The sequence below is a fragment of the Meles meles genome, chromosome 10 (assembly GCF_922984935.1).
Source record: "Meles meles chromosome 10, mMelMel3.1 paternal haplotype, whole genome shotgun sequence".
NCBI classification, from domain to species: domain Eukaryota; kingdom Metazoa; phylum Chordata; class Mammalia; order Carnivora; family Mustelidae; genus Meles; species Meles meles.
The window spans coordinates 5074882-5095810 of record NC_060075.1 but is presented as its reverse complement, the minus strand read 5'-3'; the positions used below and the strand labels follow the sequence as shown (position 1 = coordinate 5095810).

Below are 20929 nucleotides of genomic sequence, written 5' to 3'. Positions count from 1 at the left end.
GCTATTGTTTTCTTGTTTATACCCAGACTTATGTATTACTTCCTGAAAAAGTCTGACATCAACACTTACTTTTAATATTCTGTGTATTAAAATGAAAATAATCAGGAAATTTACTGATTTTTCCATAATAACTTAAATAATGTCACATTTTCAACTGGTATCATTTTTATTGTAGTTTAAAATGCTGAACTCATTACCTACTTAGCACAACAGTTCCCAGGTTGATAATTTATGGTTGTTATATGAGCATAAAAACAGATACACAGAAACAAAAAGGGGGTAATCTTTTTTTCTCCCCAGTGTTAATAATTACAAATTGCCTCTCCTTGCTCTCTTAAACTGCTCTTCTTTTAATCTCTTGTGCTTTTCTGAACAAGGGACAGGGAGGATTGAACTGGATAGTTTTGCCGTTGATAAGTAGGAAAGATTTTTTTTTAAGTTAAGTCAATTATTAAATCAGGACTATAATAATCTATTTTCCTCCCAGCAACTAAGGACACAGGTGAAAATAAGTAAAAATTGGTGGTATTTGGTACAAAATTGTCAAAACATCTTTTATACCCTTAAAACGACAATCTCTACTTTGAACACCTTGCGTGTCAGAGTGAGCTGAAGGGGTTCTAACAGGGACAGAAACAGGAGAGTAGAACTAGAACTCCTTTGAAATCCCTGATTAGTCTAAAATAAACAGTCTTATTCCAGAATATTAAATACAGAAGATGAAGAAAATTATCTTCTCTAGGTAGTAAAATATTTTATCTTGACGACTAATACTTTTCACATTGTTGTTTACCGTCTAAAATGCATCAGACTCCATAACTTACTTCAAGAACTAGCAGAGTCCTCCATCAATGACATGAGAGAGAGGCCCTAGAATTGTAAGGTTATTAACACAGACAGTGAAATCTGCTGCAATTCTGGTATTTCTTCTCCATTAGCACATAACAGATTAGTGCAGTTTTCTTTTGTTCTTTTCTAAGCAACAAAATTTTATGATTATCATGAATGAGCAAGTCCTAAATTACTTTATAGCCTGTGCAACAAGGATTTCCCCTCACAGAAACACTGTTAATTACAACATAAAAGGAAGCAACCATAAAAAGAAGTTACTAAAAATTCACACTTAAAATCAGTCTGGAAAATTGCAACATAATTTCCTCCTAATCCAGATTTTTTTAAGTGCAAGCATGTCGACTCTTCATGCTAAAACTTTTAGATTAAAAAAGTGGCTCTGTAATCTGCACTATTTATGTAGAAAAGAAAGGCTTAATTCTTAACTTCTACTTGGACAAAACCCACCAGAAAGAAATGATATATGAATGTAAATGCAATTTTATTTACCACTTTGATGCTCCAAATGGCACTGCCAGGAAGTTGCCGGGGTTTAAAAATTTCCCGACCTTCTGAAATGTCTGGGGACCAGGAAGGTGGGCTCACTGTATTATGGGTACTCCAAGCCCCCTAGGATATGGCAGGTGAGAAAATAGATGTATAAAACTCAGCAACGTAAAAGGTCAAAGCCAGCAACTGAGGAATTTTAGAACAGCAAAAACAAATGCAGACGTATGGAAATTTAGGACAAATTGCTTCAAGATAGGGAAAGGAAGCTTATGGCTTACAATGACTTTATGCTTAAATGTTTGCAGCTACAATTTACATTAAATATTTTATTCAGATGGAAACATCAGTGCAATGAAACATATTAGGAATCAGGGTTATAGGACATCAACATTGACTCATGAACTGTAACTGTAGAACCAAAACATAAAAGTCAATTAAATTCTAAGAATTAACATTTATATGTAAGAAACTACTTGGTGATTAGTTTCTTCTAACAACTATCACTCCTTGGAAAAGAGAAATAACCTCAGCGAACGTTACGTTCACCTGCTGCAGCGGGCAAGCAAATGCGATCGGAAACGAGCAATCGTCAGACACATTCACTTCAAACTATGGAAAGTCAGTTCGCAATCTTAAGATGCAGTTATCCGTTATAATCCCAGGGTCTAACCACTCCTCCTTCCAGGGACCACGAGTGGTAGTTTTTTTATTTTTATTTAGGGACTATTATCCTTACATTACATTCAAGGGGCTAATTTGTACAGTGAAAAATGTTAAAGCAAATTGTCCTAAATTCGCAAATTAAAATGCCTAAGATACTTGGTTATTTATATAAGAAACAGTACCTTATTAAAATAGTTCAAATGAAAATAAGACATTTTACTTAATTACCACATTCAGCAAAACCCTGTGCTAATCTGATGATGATGTTAAGGAGCCTAAGTAAAGAAGTCTACTCCACAAAGAGAATATTTTAAAGAAAAACACAAAACAGATGTCCAGCGATAAAAAACCTATTTTGAATTAGGCAATTCCATAACACATGCTATAACTTTTACCAATTAAATGACCCAAACATAAGAAGCACAGTACTTACCAGGTTTCTAGAATATTCTCAAACAAGCAGTGGCCCATTAATCACATAAAACTACCACCAGGAATTTAAATAACCAACCAAAATAAGAATTTGACTACCCTTTGGGGGAGTGGACAGTTAATGCAGTAACAGTATTTTGAGGGAAAAAACTACACACAAGGAAGAGACTGATTTCACTTTTAATTAACCTACACTTAAGCTCAGTGAATGGCGATCCTGAGTTTACTGACAGGTGAATTACCTCGCTTCCCAGTATCAGATCAACTTGCCTCTACACCTGTCTTCTTTCCTGCTGCATCCAGGGTCTTTAGGTAACTTTATGCTGCCAGAAGTCCTTTCTCTATCCTCACTGTACTCCGGCTGTCAACTCCTCCATACGGTTCTGACCGGTTCAAGGCAGCACACCTGTGAAAGTTTCTCTGCCCTTCCTGGCTGATCTTTCTGTCCTCTTCCACCACCTGACCTCCAAAAAGCCGCAGTGCTTCCCAGGGCTGAGGCCGGGGCAATCTTCCTCTCTCTGTAGTCTCTTCCCAAGTGGAATGATCTATCCTGCGGGCTGTAAACACCATCTTGGATGTTGCTGTCTCCCGAATTCACATTTCTAGTTCCCACGTGTTCTTGCAGAAGTTAGCATGGTTTTCAGCTTCCTCCTTATTAGCACGTCCATTCTGTCACGCCAGACCTCTCAGGTTTACCACGTCTAAAATCACTCCCTTCCTCAGCCATCTCACCATCTTCCCCATCTTTAGAAATGGGTTCCAGACCTCCGGTCAGAAAATGGAGAGTCCTCTGATCTGTTCTCTTCCCTTGTCTTCTCCCCTGCCACTCCTTTGATCCAAACCATCAGTAAATCGGCATATTCAATCTCCCAGCCAGCTGCTCTACCCGATTCTCCCTACCCGGCACCTCCCTCAAGCCCTTCTCTACCCGCAGCCAGAGGGACTTTACAAAAACTGGAAATCTGATCAAGCAAAACACTCCCTTGCTTCAAACCCTTCCAGTGCACTTTACTGCAGACCTTTCCTGGTGCCTCTTTCCAACCTCACCTGCCACCTCTTGACTTGTTATGCCCCAGCTACCCTGGGTTCCTTCAAACATGCCAAACTCTCCACCACTCGGGGGCGGACTGACTCAGAGCAACGGCGACCCTCCAGTGGACGGCTCTTCTGATTCTTCACTATGGGCTCGGACCGTCTCCTCAAAGCGGCCTTTCCTTCAGGGCTCCAGCTGCACTGTCCTCTACCTCAGAACATGTTTTGCATCTTCCCACTGAGTGAAATTTGGGGTCATATGTTTTACTGTTTCTGATTATTTACTGGTAGAGAATGGGGGCAAGAGTTATCTAAATTTAGTTCTCTCAATGTTTCCATTGGCTTTTCTCTGGTAATATTTGGCTACTGTATAAAATTCCTTTTGATGGATCATTTAATGTTATGTCAGCAGACTGCTCTTAAAACATACTATAAAAAGCCGTACTCAGGGGCGCCTGGGTGGCTCAGTGGGTTAAGCCGCTGCCTTCAGGTCAGGTCATGATCTCAGGGTCCTGGGATCGAGTCCCGCATCGGGCTCTCTGCTCAGCAGCGAGCCTGCTTCCCTCTCTCTCTCTCTGCCTGCCTCTCTGTCTACTTGTGATCTCGCTCTGTCAAATAAATAAATAAAATCTTTAAAAAAAAAAAAAAAAAAGCCGTACTCTCAGATAACATGATATTCACCACAATTTAAAAGTTAGCTTTGATGCCAAAACTGTGTCTCATTTTAAAAACATTTACACTTCATAGAACATGGATGAACAAAATGAAGGGCTCCATAGATCAAGAATGTTTGGATGCCATTTCAGGAATAATTAGAAAACCATTCAACTGCTATGAAGAACTTATATAATAAAAGCTTGGGTAATTATATTATGAATTTTAATAAGTATATTATCATAAGACACTGGAAGATAGATTGTGTGCAATTTTATAGGAACTGGAGAAAAATTATGATCATACTTAGATGTTTTGACAATGAAGAAATTACCTAATATATTCTTTAGACCTTAAAACTAAAATACAGCTACAATTGCCAACTGCAGTTATAAATTATCCTACAGATCTCAGCTTTGATGAAAAAGAATTTACACAGACAATTCAGAGGTCAACTTCCCTGTCTCCTGAAACAGGGTTATACTGTTGTAACACTTAAATTTATATTTAACTACATTTGTATTTATTTGTTCTCACTGGACTAGAAGCTTGATGAGTAAAGACTATTCTTTTTGTTCACTGTTAAACATTCTATTCAATGCTTATTGAATGCCTATTTTTTTCCACCGAGCATTTTTTTAGATGCATAAATGCATCAATAAGCATTATACTATGAAACACACTAATTCCCCCATTAGATATAGCCTACATTCCTCAATTTCTTTACCTTAAAAAAAAATTATTAATCCATCCAATGCACTGTTAACAAAATGAATTATAAGCAAAAGGGTTCGAAATGTAGCCATCAAGAAACTAAGCTGTGAAGACAGCTAAAGAGAAGCAACTTGCTATCAAATCCTATAGAAACTTAAAAAAAAAAAAAACCCCCCCAAAAAAAACACACAAAAACCTGTTTGGTTGAGATTCAATTAGATCCTAACAATAATGACTGACCCCAAAACCTGTTTAAAGTTGATACTAAGCTGGGGCACCTGGGTGGCTCAGGGGGTTAAAGCCTCTGCTTTCAGCTCAGGTCATGATCCCAGGGTCCTGGGATTGAGCCCCGCATCGGGCTCTCTGTTCAGCAGGGAGCCTGCTTCCCCCTCTCTCTGCCTGCCTCTCTGCCTACTTGTGATCTGTCAAATAAATAAATAAAATCTTAAAAAAAAAAGTTGATACTAAGCTTCCTTCTACCTGAGGCCAACTTCTTGGGTAAATTTATCAACCTGGTAAATTATACAATGGAAACAGTAATGGCAAGTGGAGCAAAGAAGGATATTAAGGTCAACTTTCTATGATTAGAAGCCCAATCCTGTTGCTGGTTGTTAAATATGATCAATGTCATTATTAGAGCCCAAGAGTATCCGGATCTACTGAAGAAGTTTCAAGAGCAGGCAGAGGTTTGGGGCCTCCTGGGCAGACTTCACACCCCCAAGTCCCCCTCACTCAGGTCCAGCCTCTCCCAACACGCTCTGGGAAACCAAGGCTGCTACTGAAGGGTGAGTCTGATTTAGGGAAAGTGAGAACGATGGAGAGCAGAGAGGACAACCAGCAAGAGAAACAGTAAACCTAAGCATCTGTGATTCCTTTTCGGTACATACACCTCATATACAAAACTGAGTTCAACATCAAATGGAACAAGAAATTTAGTCCTTCACAGTGCTTTGATAAGATCCTATAAAAGTACAAAAACAGTTGTTACCAGCTTTAGCCCTCAATAATTTAGGAATGTGAATCTGGCTGGTGCTAGCAATGCTTTTGGTGATGGCTTCAGAAATACCACAATAGGCACAAGGACACCAAGAGGAAAGGGACGCTTCTGATCTGTACGTGCTTGCAGCTCGCCAACTGAGAGGGCTAGATGGTTTTTAGGTTTAAAACTACAGCTTTTCAGTGATTTAGAGCAGTGTTTCCTGGACTTCAGCTGCACCGCACACAAGCCTGAGCTGAGTTTCCTCTCGCGCCTCTGCTTCTCCACGGTTCCCGGGGTTTCCTCTCCAGCAGGACACGTCGCTCACAGTGTAATTAACAGGCTGTTCAGTTCCAGCATCTGTGCAGCCATTCCTCGCTTTGAACTCGAGAAACCTACTACACACCGTATTTACTGAGACCGGTGTCCACCGCCCAAGGCCTCTATTTTTGGGGCACATTTCAGTACAAATAAGTATCAGTCGATCTGATTGGTTCTCCAGAGCTACGTTTAATACAGATTATTGTCTCCTCGAGCCGTCATTTCCAAAGAATATCTGCGTTACTCTGCAATTCAAGAAAGCAAGCAGGGCACCACCACCACTTGCTATGGGTCAGGTGCTGCGTATGTTACCGAAATTCCAACATCAACCATATGATGTCGTTTTACAGATGAAGAAACAAGACAGCTGGCAAGGTAACGTGCTTGGTGTCACACAGACAATACTGGAAAATAAGGATCTGAGTCCAAGTAACTGCACTATGGAAATATGCGTGCTAAATCTGTATTAGCCAATCCTTCCCCGTATCGATTACAGTAAAAACTGATGTGAACAACACAAAATACTTCTTAAAAGTCACTTTTTTAAAAGGCAGCAGAGTATTTAGATTAGAAGAATGTAAGTGGAGAATAATCTGGGCAACTATAGTGCACCCTTCATTCTCCACAGAGAAAACAGAATACGTATCTGTTTACTAACGAAACCCTCAACAGATTCTAAGACAAAGTATCAGAAATACAGGTTTTACCTTACCGAATAGGTATCCAAGAAGGGACAATTAAAACTACATGGGGGAATTTCTTTCCTTTTAGTGAATGCCATCGTGTATGTGTTATAGCAAGCAATGCCTCAAAAACCCAAACATTTTAATTAAAAGCTGGATATGAAATAATTTAATAAGAACTAAACTTCTCCGTATTTGGACAGTATGATTTATAGATATGCCTTTTTTTAAACCTTAAAAAAAAATCAAAAATATCAACAGTGCCTCTTACTAAAGGATTTGTTTACAAGCCGGAAATGGTGTCCACTATTTTAAAAAAGAAAGCGCTTACTTGCGATGAACTGTTAATAAAACTATAGTTTTATTAATCCTCTACAGCTCACCACCCGGGAGGTTTGTTTTTCTCTCACAGGAATAGATTATGAAACTGATTTGTTAACTCAAAACATTTCATTCAAAATGCTATTGCAGTAGACAAGAATGTTATAAAATTCTTTAGCTCGTAATAAAATTAGTTAAATTAATAAAAAATAAAATATCCACCTCACAATGTAATGGAAAAGTGGTTATGATCTAATGGAGTACTATCCTTGGAAACTTCATATACTGAAGAAATTTCACTTTCTGAGAACACCTCAATAAATTTCAGTCTCAGAACTTAATGGAAATCTCTAAGTTTTCCATATATAAGATTTCAGCAACAAAAAACAGAGAGCTAAAATCAAAAATGAAAAATTCCTAGAATTTGAAAGTTTTCAAAATATAGTTGAGTACTTACACTTTTATGAAATTTCACTGAAATATTAAATATTTCAATAAAACATATTTCCTAGGTTTAACAAACTTCTTTCAGTACCATCATGAAAGCACGTAGTACACAAGTGTCTGAAGGAGAGCACAGCCATGTGATTATATCCAATATTCTTCCATAAAATAAAGTGATACAAATAGGATAAATAACAGAAGATGGGCTGAGACTTCTATTATCTTAGAATTTCCAAATTAAAATGGAGAAATACAACTTTGGAATGAGAGAAAGAAGTAGAACACGAGAAACACACTGTTATTTGATATGCTGAAATAAAAAATGTTTCCATCCTCTTTTCCACTGCTTTTTAAGAGCATTTCTTGAAGTAAGTCATATGCATAAAAGTAACGACGAGTAGCACATCTGTCTAATTGAGGACTCTCCCTCCAGGGCTAGCGGCAAAGATGACCATAGGGCTGGTTTAACTGGTGCAGGGTGCGGTCACTGCACGGATGGGTTTTAAGGCTCCCCAGGCAATTATAACGTGCAGTTGGCCAATAATGACTTTTCCAAACTTCGGGTCCTAAGTGGATATACCCATAAAAATACTGGAAAAATGAAACACTAAAATATATATTAAAAACTAACTTCAATAAAGGATGAAAGAAAGAAAAGCCAACTGGTTCACTGGGACAATTTATATGAAACCATGTCCAGCTGGCTGGCTGCCTGTCACTGCTCCAATTCCCTTCTCCTCCCACCATGTCTGTACTCTTCCCCCCATCTTTATGAAATCCTCTGTCTGAAATGAGAAAGAAAACAAAAAAGAAAAAGAAACTTTTTCTATCCACAGCCATCAGGAAAACTTACGTTACTGTTTCTACAGTAAGGCCATGAAGCATATACCCAAGATGTACTTCAAACAGCTCATGAAGAACGTAGTATAAATAACACCTAAACTCTTCCATATGAAAAGTGTAATACAAAACACTAAACTAAACTAAAAAAAAAAAAAAAAAACAACAACAACACTAAACTTCAGTGATTAAAGGGAAAATAATCCTGTATCGATTCCGTGGTCTGAGTCCTGACATGTCAGACTCAGCACAGTGACATACCCACCCACACTCCAGTATCCTACTCACATGTATGTGCTCATACGTACGTGTGTACGAGCACATGAACATATGTGTGTACACGTGCAGGGCTTCTATACTGACAATCTAATATACATTGAAAACACACAACGAGTTGTTGCTACAACAATCATTTTTATCATCTGTATTAAAATATGTCCTATGAGCAACTGGAGAATGTAGACTATTTCTACTTCAGCACTTAAAAGTAGTGAAAACAGAGCACCATTCTTAATTTATCACTCTTCAGTTCCGCTGGTATTTCTTTTCAAATGTAGTTCCTTCTGGAACTAAAATTTTCCTGTTTTTAAAAATGTCTGCTCTTGCACTGTCCAGTAAGATAGCCATTCGTCATGAGGCTCCAAAAGACTTCTAATTATGTAGTGGGAAACCAGATTTTGAACACTTAACATGAAAAGTAAATGTAAAATATCGCATTAATAACTTTTATCATATGCATAATATAATTTCATGTATTATGTATTATACAGTTACATATAATTTTTATATAATTATATTTTGTTATATATATTTATTATATAACATATATAAAAGATTAAATGCTAACATTTTAATAATTAAGTTAAAACACCAGAATTTATTTCACCTGCTTATTTTTACTTTTATGTGGGACTATTAGAAATTTTTAAATTAGATCTATTGCTTCTTGGCCTAAGATCAAGGGTAGATCTATGAGGCTTGCATTATATTTCAGTTAGACGGCACTGGCCTACCCTTCTACTGGCTCACTCCTTTCTCCAAAAAACATTTCAATAATCCAATCATTAGCTGACACCTTAAATTCTAAAGCTTTCAAATTTTCTGTTTCTAATTAAAGTATTCATTTAATTTCTAAGTGAATTCTTTAGAAAAGCTCACATAATATTAGAAAATGGTTGAAGTAAACATAAAGATTTGACGACTGTGAAACAGAATTTAACCAATGCAATGTGCACGTCGTTTGTTCAGACAGGCTTCACTATACCGTTAAAGACCAGGGAACCTTCAACAAAATATGGAAACACTACTGCTGTTAATAACCAGAACACAGCAAAGAATCTTGCTTGTATCACAATCATTGCATAAACATCCATCTCATTTTATATCCAGGCCCCACTACCAAGAATATGCAAAATAAACACAAACCAAAGATTCTAACACAGGAATTCTTGACATCAAAGAAATTCATACAACCGAGTGACAGACTTCAGGATTTCCAACATAAAGATAAACACTGGAATATTCCCTGGAAGTTATGACCTCAGTACCTCAGCAACGATAAAAAAATAAAGAGCTGTCTTGTTCTCTCCACAAAAACAGCAATATACTAGCAAGCACTGCCAAGTGAAGGTTGTCTGCCACACAACTAAGACCAAGCTAACAGGTCGAACATGCCTATGAACTGAGATTAGCAGCAAATTATGAAGCAGTAATGAGGCAACGGCAACTCAACAGAAAGTGGGATACTCCAAGAATTGGGAACTGAAAGAGAATACGGCAGAAGCGATGACGAATGGTAGGACACATGTCACATAAAATGGGATAAACATGGAAGACGCTCTCGAACACACACACATTAACACACACTCAGACTCACAAGCACATAGATCTTAGGACAGTAAGTCGACAGAAAAATAACCCTAATGGTTTCTCAGTTGGAATAGAAGTCTCTATAGACTAAACTTTGACAAGAATATTTATGATGCATTATCTTTAAGAATGTAAATATCTGAACCAAAATTAAATTTGAGACTGAAATTTCATTGCTAACGTTTTTTCAGAGCCCAAACCACATAACTGTTACTTAACAATTATTTCAAAAAACAGAAAACAAGAGTAAGGGCGAGATGAACGGATTTGAGAAGAAAACCCTCTCCTGGGAGAACATAAAATCAATCTCATGGAAAATACTTAGAGAAAGGCCTATAGGAAGGAGTGTCTTAGTTTACTGCGTATGTCTTTGCCACAAAGAAACCCTTCTCTCCCACGAGGCAGTTACTTTGCCTCTGGTGTGTTAGCATGCTGTCTTTAGGGAATAAGCTATATCTGGAATTTAGAGGAGACTAATTCTCACATTACAATAAAATTCTATTTTTCTACTTTGCTTCGGATTCCAAAATTGGATGATCAAGATCAAGATGATACTACTAGAATGTCAAACTTTAATCACTGGAAGCAATTTAAATCATGAGACTTGAAACTTCAAAGTACCATTGTGACTAAACACTGCACTGTTTGATTATCTTGCCATTTTATAACAACTACAGAAAGCAGAAATTTTGTAGAATAAATGAATCTTAGCTACAGTGTCTCACTTTGTTTTCTAGTTAGTTTCACTTAAATTCCACTAAAAAGAATGGGAACTTAACCTTAAAGGGTAAAATCCACACTACCCAGGTCATGGGAAGAACTCCCCTAACTGCCCAAGGACCAACAATGCAATTCTAAGCCTCTTCCATGAAAACACTGAAGTAAGTCCTAGCTTGGGGGTGGGGGAGAGGTCACAAAGTTAGCAATTAATAGAAAAATCCAAATGAGAAAAACGCACCATGAAAAACTCTCTTAGTAAATTCTGCTGCTTTAAGCAGTTAAAAATGTAGACAAAGAATAGTATCAATAAACAAATACTGTAGCGGGAAAAATTAATGTTAGTTACAATATACCTAAAACTTTACTGTTTCTTTAAGGCTCTACTGTTACTGTGGCATAGAATTTCAAAATTTAAGTGTTTTCTATTAGAAACTGTAATCAAATAGGTTGCATTTGTATGTCCCACCCAAATTGTGAATTCTGAATAAGATCACTTTAAGTTTAATAAATTAGTATTCATCACAGCTTTAAAAAAAAAAAAAAAAGGCCACTTTGGTCAACATTACATCTAAGTTCTACCTGGAAACAGGAAACACAACCCTCCAAACCAAAGTTCCACGTACGCCTTATTTTATGTAATCGCTCCAACAGATTTTTCTGTCCATATCATTAAAATCACCCTACCTGTTTGGACCGAGGTCTACCAGGAGAAAATTTTCTTTTGGTAATAGCTGGTTTACCCATGCCGATTTTTGGAGTGACTGAGATGTATGTTGTGGGCAGAAGGTTTCCAACAGAAGCACTGAGGGTGGAAGGGTAAGTGTGCAGTGCGTCGTGGGAAGGCAAGTCTGAGGCAAGTGGAGAGGAAGACACAGTTGCCTTGCTTACGTCTACCGCAGACACAAATGACAGCTCTGTCTCGGGTGGTAATTTTACAGGTTTGTCTTCTTGGCATAAACCATCTTTCACACAACCCTCGACTGCAGGAGCCATTTCAAAGTCCGTAAATGCAGTGGAAGATTCAGAACTTGATTTCTGTTCTGTTTCTTCTTGTACCCTTTCTACAGCCAGCTGCTCCTTAGGACAAGAAGCAGAGCCTTCCCTACACGGGGACACCACGGCACCTGGTGGAGCAGCGGCAGAGTCAGCGGTCAGCTTTGGAGGCCGTGATTCTTCCGCAGACTCCGACGTTTCGGGCTCCTCTAAGTGCAGGTCCTCGTGCTGCACAGTGATCTGGTGTGTGTGCACTTCGCCGTTTTCCGTCACTTCCATTTCGTTTTCATTTCGATCGTCACACACATGCATCACTTTAGAAGACATTTCCGGTTTTTCACTATCAACTTCATGAGAAATCTGATTTTCCATTTCAGGATTCATTTTATCTTGGGAGGATTCTACAAAATTTGGAATATGTTATGTTAATGTACTTATAAATTCAAAATCTAAAAATTTTCTGGCTTAAAAATAATAGACTTGCGCAGGAAAAGGGGGGAAAAGGGAGACAAGGGATTTCCGAAGCACACTGATGGTTAAAATCCTGATTTACATCAGAAGGTATTTATTAAGAAAACCATTTAAAATTAATAAAGACCAATATACACCAAGATTTATGAATTAGAATTGGTCACAGATCAGGCCAGAAAAGCTACAAAAAACATCACCTTAACAGGATCCCCAGAGTTTAAGGTGGTTTCTGTTAAAAATATTTAGAACAGAATTTCTAATATAATTCTATTAAGCACATAAGATGTTTTACAATTTGAACAATTACAAAAACACTAACAATTCTGTAGGTAAAGTTACACTCTTTCAACAGCTAGAAAAATGAGGCTCAGTGAAGTTACATGAGATATCCAAGTTAAAAAGTAAAGACTAATCTAGAATATACAGAGATTTTGTAATAGCAGGCACTCAGATGTAAACAACTCAAATGAAATATCATTGACATAACCGAAACTCATTCTGCAGACGCAAATGAGTAACGAACACAGATAGAAAAGACTTGTTTTACTTATTAGCTGTACCTGCTAACACATACATTTTTTGGATAGAATCTTTGTTATTTCCTCATGATCAATAATTAAACAGTCAAAGCTTAGCAACTTAGATATCAGCAATATCTAAGTCACTAACTGGTAAATTTTAAGGGGGGGGGGCTAATGTGTTAAGCCTTTAACCCTATCGTGCCTGAAAACAAAGTCAGAGATCCAATTTACATGAGTCCTACAGGGCTCTATCAGGTAAGATCACCAGATAAAAAGCTCTTATTTCAAACATTATGAAGGTAATTTCTAAGTCACACTGATAGAGTTATTAATTTCCTCATTATTATTTACTGTGGTGACTGCACTTAATCTATGTCCTGATATCAAAATGAAATCCCTCTTTTTATTCCTACTCCCTGAAAGACTACAGTTGAGGATAAAGGAAAAAAAAAACATCAAATAATGGATCTAATCCAAATATTCTTACACAAAAATGCTTCAAAAATACTCAACATTAAAAAAGAATGCTTAGGGGTGCCTGGGTGGCTCAGTGGGTTAAGCCTCTGCCTTCGGCTTAGGTCATGATCTCAGGGTCCTGGGATCGAGCCCCGAATTGGGCTCTCCATTAAGTGGGGATCCTGCTTCCCCCCACCTCCTGCCTGCCTCTCTGCCTACTTGTGATCTGTCAAATAAATAAATAAAATCTTAAAAAAAAAAGGAATGCTCAAAAAAAAGACTTTTAAAACAGAAAATCACGTGTAAATAACGAGTACCATTCATTTGAGTGACTCAAGTGAAGAAACTTACCTTAATGGCAAATGAAGCCTAAAGTGTGGTTAACAGAAGACCAATCACCTCAAGACTCACTGGGAAAAAGCAAATGTGCAGCACACAAGCAGATACACTAGGCAGGAAGCAGTGAAAACCATAAACATGCTCTTCATCCCAAACAGTTCTATTGTGTTCTACCAGTAGTCTTTTTCTTTAAAATATTTTATTTATTTGACAGAGAGAGAGAGATCATAAGTAGGCAGAGAGGCAGGCAGAGAGAGAGGGGGAAGCAGGCTCCCTACTGAACAAGGAGCCTGATGTAGGGCTCGATCCCAGGACCCTGAGATCATGACCTGAGCCGAAGGCAGAGGCTTAACCCACTGAGCCACCCAGGTGCCCCTACCAGCTGTCTTCTATAATGATATTAACTTACTCTTTTTCTTTTTTTAAAAGATTTTATTTATTTGACAGAGAGAGAGGTCACAAGTAGGCAGAGAGGCAGGCGGCAGTGGGGGTGGGGTGGGGGGGCAGGCAAGCAGGCTCCCTGCTGAGCAGAGAGCCGGATGCGGGGCTTGACCCCAGGACCCTGAAATCATGACCTCAGCCAAAGGCAGCCGCTTAACCGACTGAGCCACCCAGGCGTCCCTGATTTTCACTTGTTTAATAATGAATATTTGATTTACAACTCCACAGAGAATACAACCTCCTTTAGAAATCCAATGCCCATTCTTTCTAAGAAAAGGATCACTTAACTAAAAGATTTCATTACTGTAATGTGCATGCAGCAGTAGTAAGTAATTCTTTGGGATAATTCATTTGAAAAATTAACTTAACAGATTATGACTCGAACCTGCACAGCAGTCATGAAAGCACCATGCTGTGGTCCAATCAAGTCGGACAGCGCACTCACCAGAAGCGAGAAGACCACGGGTCTCAAGACTTGCCGGCAGATTCCTTTTCGGCTGCTCTTCTGTGTGGATGGGAACTGCTGTGAGTGATACATTTATGGCACCTCTAGCAAGGACTCAAAATTTCTCTAACACTGCTCTCTCAAAAGTAAGTTGAGTAAGATTTTTATCCTCCTGCCAAATGCCAATTCTCAATACAAGCACAAAACACACTTAGTATTTATTGGTAAGTGGGGTATAGAAACGAAATTAGGAATCTGATTATGTACTAGGACAAGATTTATTGTTACAGATAACTTTGTCTTACTCTTCTTCACTTTACATCTTATGCAATATACCTTCTCATGGCAGTTACTAAACACAAAACGGAATCTCAATCTGAAGCCTTACATATGTACTCGATCTATAGAATATAAAATTTCACATAAAATCCCATACTGCCAGATGAACCCAAGATTAAATTTAATAAGTAGTTTCTCCCCAACCTTGTCTCATTAATTCCACATCCTCAGGTACAGCAATAGCTATTATCAACGCTGCAAAAACCTTAATTGAGTATCACTGAAATACCTGAAACACCCCCAACAGAACCGTCGAGACAATCTAAAACAATAAATTTTTCATTATCTCAGCATGAGCCATCTCATGATCAGTAAGAGCTCTAGTTAGTAATTATAAGTATAACTAAAGAGAGATAAAATAATAAATTGCTTTTTAATGACCATCACTTGGCCCCCCAAAGTATGTATTGATGATGAGGTCCAAATCACAGCTGTGCTATATATACACGCCCTTTCCCCTATTAACTTCTAATGTTATTTTACTAGAAAGCTCCTCCCTAAACAATTTCCTAAGTGACTACACATTGTGGCTCATATTTATTTAGGACAGTAAACTTTTAATAAATTTCACATATTCACTGTATGTGCACATTTTCTTCAGAAAATAAACTATATCCATGACCAAAAACATTCTTACCGTCTGGAACAATTCCAGGTGTGGACTCCTCACCGTTGATGTCTTTATTAACTGCTCGCTCTGGAAATACCATATGGTCCTCAGGTCCTTCAACTTCCATCTCATTGTTATAATCTTAACAGAATGTTATTTATTCTTTGGTTAGAGTAAGTTTTTCTGTTTTTGTTAACTCTGTAAATAATTATTACTTTGCTATAGTGAGGGTAAATTATCACCCCAAATGCCACAAATTCTTCACATTTTTACATTTTCAACCACAAACATTTTAGATGTAGATGGAAAAACATCTAAATTATGAATTAAAAGGTTACTGACATATTATTTTAAAAGGACGTTTCACAACTGTATACAGATGGCATCTTGGAAACAAAACATGAGTAATTAAAATGTGTCTACCTAACCCTCTTGCAGATAGTAACACAGGACTTTATAAAGTTGCCGTTCATATTGACGAAAATGAAAAATCATCTATAAGCAGTCTGTTTTCTTTATCATGAAAAAACTTGTTATTATGTATACAACAGTATACTACTAAAATTACCTAAACAAAATTTTGGGCTCAAAAGATATGAACTAACATTTAAGAAAGACCTTATAAAACTAACACTTATCTGGAGTGAAAGAACCTAGGTCACAAAGCACAAACTAGGTCACGTGGCCAAACACCGACAACTTGCACCGCGGGTTCACACAACAGGACTGGAGTATGGCACACCAGTCCTGGATTTCAAGTGAGTAAGTAAATTAAGAACAAGATGGGACCTGGTACACAGGATTCCCTCATCTTAACTAAAATAATTTATTGGGAGACTGGTTGGCACATCATCCAAACAAAAGAACAAAACACCCCAAAACCCTCCAGTTTACCTGCAGCGACTTCAGCCATCTCCACTCCGTCAGCTGCCTGTAGCGGATCCATCTCCGCGGCTATGTGTTTACAATACATGCAGATATACTCTTCTCTGAACTGAGAATCCAGCTCATGATCTGCTGGCTTGTCACATTCTAAGTGAACCCATCTGCAGTGATAAATATATTTAAATAAAATTTTCTAATTTAAAGACAAATTACTATCCAGGGGAAAAAGAGGCAATTGCTGAGAACTGAGTACAGGAAGGGTTAAGGATGACAGAAGTGAAGTTACAGATGTTGGCAATTGGTGAAGGTTCTAGAAAAGGAATTGGCATTTTCAGAGGTCATTAAAGGTGGTCACAAATTTTTACTGCCTTATTTTTAATTACATTTCCATTTAATGCTCATTTCTGGTCTTTTGACTATTCACTTCCTGGTGCCTTTCAGACTCATAAATACGTAATTTAATTTCACCTTTAACAGCACCAAGTACCCAAAGGATCATTAGAGTGATAAAAGCTTGGAACTCAAAGAGGCACGGTAGTGCAGATGAGCACATGGATAGGAGAACTGACCAAAAACTCAAAGGAAGAACTGTATCTTCTTACCTTTTGCACATATTACAATGAAGCATGTCTTTCTGCAATTCTGGATGGTAGCACTTCCCACAGAAAGGACAGAAGTTATCCTGCTGTTGGTAACAACTGTCACATACCAAGCAATTGTGGTGCCACTGAGAACTAGACCGTGTGCCACACTCTACACACAGTCTGCAATTCTAAACACCAGAAAAAATGAAAACAGAAAGTCTGTTATGCATTTGTACTGCAGTTCTGGTGTGAAGCTTTCTGAAATCAATGAAACATTTGTACATTATACATTAAGCTTTAATTTTCATGACACTAACTTAGGGTATATGTTTTTGAAAAAGCAGTGTGTTTTGAACATCTGAGGAGACATCACTCAATCTGCACGAAAACCTCCAGGAAAATGTAAATAGGGACTAGAGACATCCAAGAAAACATAAATAGGGAAGGAAGAAAACCAAGAACACAGCAATCCAAACTTCAAAAAACACACATATCCCAGAATCAGGAAGTAGCTTGCCGAGAAAATAGCTTATGCAGGGATAAGTCTATTGAACTTAGGATTGTGAAAACAAAATGGTGCTTCTAACTATTTCATTTGCTTGTAGGTAGCTTAGGAACTAAAAGCAAGACTTCAAACTCAAGAACTATATCATGACCCATTCCAAATGGCTTGGAGTCCAAAACTGTGGGGAAAAAAATGCAAATTTTGAGGAGCAAGATATTCACATGGTCTTAAATACCTTCTTGATATAGTATCTTAAGTATCTTCTTAAATATCATATAATGTTCCATTAATTATAAGAGAGGGGGAAAAAAAAACTGCAGCAATTTGACAACAGCGTGACCAAATTATCAGAAAGCACATCACGTATGAGGGTGAGAGGAGAGGCACCCTGACAAGGGCACATCAGCGTCTGGCAGTTTTCTGGCCAACAGCGCAAAACTCCATATAACTGTGAAGAAGCAGCAGACAAAGACAAAGTGAGAAAAGTTCTATTTGGCAGAAAAAAACCCAGGTATGTGGGGAAGAACGTTATTCTTCAAAAAATGTCAGCATCAAAAAGACAAGAGTAGGATTCAGGAAACTTTCCAGATTAAGAGAGTCCAAAGTGAGATGTAAAAGTTTACCCTAGAGCAGATCTTGGAACCTACATGGGTGGTGGGGAATGCTAAATGGGATGTCGGATCCAGTGACGAAATTGAAATATGGGTAACAGGTTAGATGAAAGTACTGACATCGATGTAAACACATTCAGCTGGTAACAGCACTGGGATTATGTAAGAACATCTCTATCCCACTGAAGTGTTTAAGGCTAAAGAGGACACAGTATATGGACCTTACCCTCAAATGGTTCGGGGCAAAACAAACAGAAATGGGGGAGAAGAAGGAGAGAGAAAGGGGTACACACAACGACACTGAAATCCTAACAAAGATAAAGGTAAATGGCATATGGGTATTTTTATTTTTTCAACTTCTAAAGTTTGAAATTATTTTTCAAAAAATTCGTGATATATACCAACACACAAGCATCCTTGACAGAGAAACGGGAAAAAGAAACCTAACCTGACAATGGTATAAAACGAAGTTCCTGAGATTACCCTTACTTCAGTGTGAACAGACTCACTAGTCTGACACCCCCACGAAGGCAGACCTATTTGCCCATGTGCATCTCTGGCCCCTCCCCAGTGTCTGACACACAGCTGGCCTTGAAATGTTAAGTAAATGAACGAATTATGACTAAGGACTATAGACATCTATGAAAGAATTTAACAATAGAGGAAGAGGATCATTCTTCAAGTTACTCAGTGAGTAAGCCTTCCTATGAAAAACTCCAGGATAATTCTTTAGGGACTTAATTTAGACATTACAGTGGACACCTTACAGGCATCAGCTCAGTAAAGCCAACACCTCTGTGAAGTAAGTTCTAGTAACATTCTCTACAAGGAAAAAATGGCTTAAGGAAGTCAAACAATTTGCCAAAGATCCTGTATTTAGTAACTGGAAAAGTGGAAATCTCACTCCACAGCCTAGTCTTCTACCAATATTATATACCTCGACAGAACAGAATGTTTTTAAAAACACTATCCAGTTGTATTCTTGGCAGTATTATACATATTCAGTCACTGCGAAAGAGCACAGCAGACTATGACAGAGAGCAAGACGAAAGATAAAAGAAAATGTCAAGAAATAAACTCAGAATTCTGAAGACATCTTCCCAAGATAACAAATTAAAAGCAGGAAACAAAGTTATCTAGATGTTACTAAACATTATTTAAGAGACTGTGTAGATGGCAAGTATTAAAAAAAAAAAAAAAAAAAGCAAAAGCAACGTTAACCAACACTTCTTTAGACCTTTTTGGGGGGCCTGACTAGAGACTGACGGCGGTCAGCATGTTCCAGGGAACACTAATTACAGTAGAACCACAATCAGAGACAACCTGGAAGCAAATTCAAAGAACTGACAAAAACACAGATCCCAAAGTCCTTAAGTAGAAAAAAGGATTACAGTTAAGGGGACATTTAAAAAAAAAAAAAAAGCGTGAGATTTTTCTTATGTGAAAGAACTGGGAAAATTGGGGGGGGGGGGGTCCCACAGCCTAAAAAAGAAAAAGTTGTAAAACAAAATGATACCAAACCAAGTTCTTATTGTAATCTAAAGACAACAGTCTCTTTCAGATAACTAGGAGTTCGGAAAAACTACTATTCCTTAATGGAACATAACCAGGAATCCAAAAGACTGGGAGTTAAATGAGATTGGAACTTATATAGAAAATACTTTATGTATTATTTATTTTTTGCAAGGAAAAAGTGAGAAGGTTTACAGTCTCAGTTGATTTAAAACAAAGAGGGAAAAAAATTAAAGGAAATTGCTCATTTCTCCATTTTCACTGGCAAGGGGGGGAAGAAAATATTTATACTTTCAACATCTATAACTTAACATTCACAAAATAAGATTCTTAATTGCAAGTCACTGCAGAAAATAAAAGGAACAGAAACACAGAAAGGAAATCAAAAGAACTAATTTGTCTTAAAATAGCCAAGCATTTCAATTGCAACCATTAATCTAAATAGTTAATGCTAAAAATAAACAAATAAATAGTTAATGCTACTAAACCTTTCCAAAAAAAATTAAAATGACACAGAAAGATGCAAAATAACAAAGATGTGAATATATCACATTCAGCTGGTAACCCAAAGCCCTATGAGGCCATATTGTGGGACAAACAAAAACAGATGGCTCCCCCCACCCCACCCCTGAAAGGCATTACACAATGGAGTAGCTTTACACTACTAAAAACTCAAAAGCACAACATATCAACACTGACCTGACTTCCCTGCTAAATAACAATAAAAAAATATTAGTATTGTTTACCAAAAAAAAGTAAAATACAAGGAGAAACAGGAAAATTGCAGTGGTCAATTTCATGTACATCCTAATACGTTGCAGAATTTAGCTGGTCAAAAAATAAAAAGGACTTCAACACAAATATTATACGTTAAAGACACTACTTCAAGTATCAAAATATTTGTGAAAAAATAATTATTGGGTTAAATACACTTAAAGCAGAAGTTAACATGCTTAAGCACTTAAAACCCAAAAGATACGGTGATTAGGTCAGATACACACAGAGATAGTTACAAATACAACATATTTGGTTGCAGCCAAAGCTATAATCAAAGGTAAATTTATAGTCTTAAAAATATACCTTTTTTCAAGAAAGTAAGAAAAACGAATTACGAATTCAACTTCCCTATTTCAGAGAAAAAAAAAGTCAAGTCAAGGTGCGTGGAGGAGATGGAAGCACAAACGCACAAGTCTGCCGACCTGGGATT

At 37.5% G+C, this 20929-nt stretch overlaps 1 protein-coding gene across 13 annotated transcripts in view; it reads right to left on the bottom strand.

Annotated features, from left to right (window-relative positions):
* Window positions 1-20929, bottom strand: part of KMT2C (lysine methyltransferase 2C) — a 272443-nt gene that overhangs the window by 88297 nt on the left and 163217 nt on the right. For 11 of the 13 annotated variants that reach the window (XM_046020447.1, XM_046020451.1, XM_046020450.1 and 8 more), the window contains exons 10-15: window positions 17113-17282; window positions 16520-16671; window positions 15653-15766; window positions 14677-14754; window positions 11695-12404; window positions 1342-1461 (exon numbers count right to left, since the gene is read on the bottom strand). In XM_046020447.1, coding sequence (XP_045876403.1) covers window positions 1342-1461; window positions 11695-12404; window positions 14677-14754; window positions 15653-15766; window positions 16520-16671; window positions 17113-17282 — 1344 coding nt within the window. The remainder of the gene's footprint in view (window positions 1-1341; window positions 1462-11694; window positions 12405-14676; window positions 14755-15652; window positions 15767-16519; window positions 16672-17112; window positions 17283-20929) is intronic. The other 2 variants (XM_046020452.1, XM_046020458.1) reach the window with 2 other exon arrangements.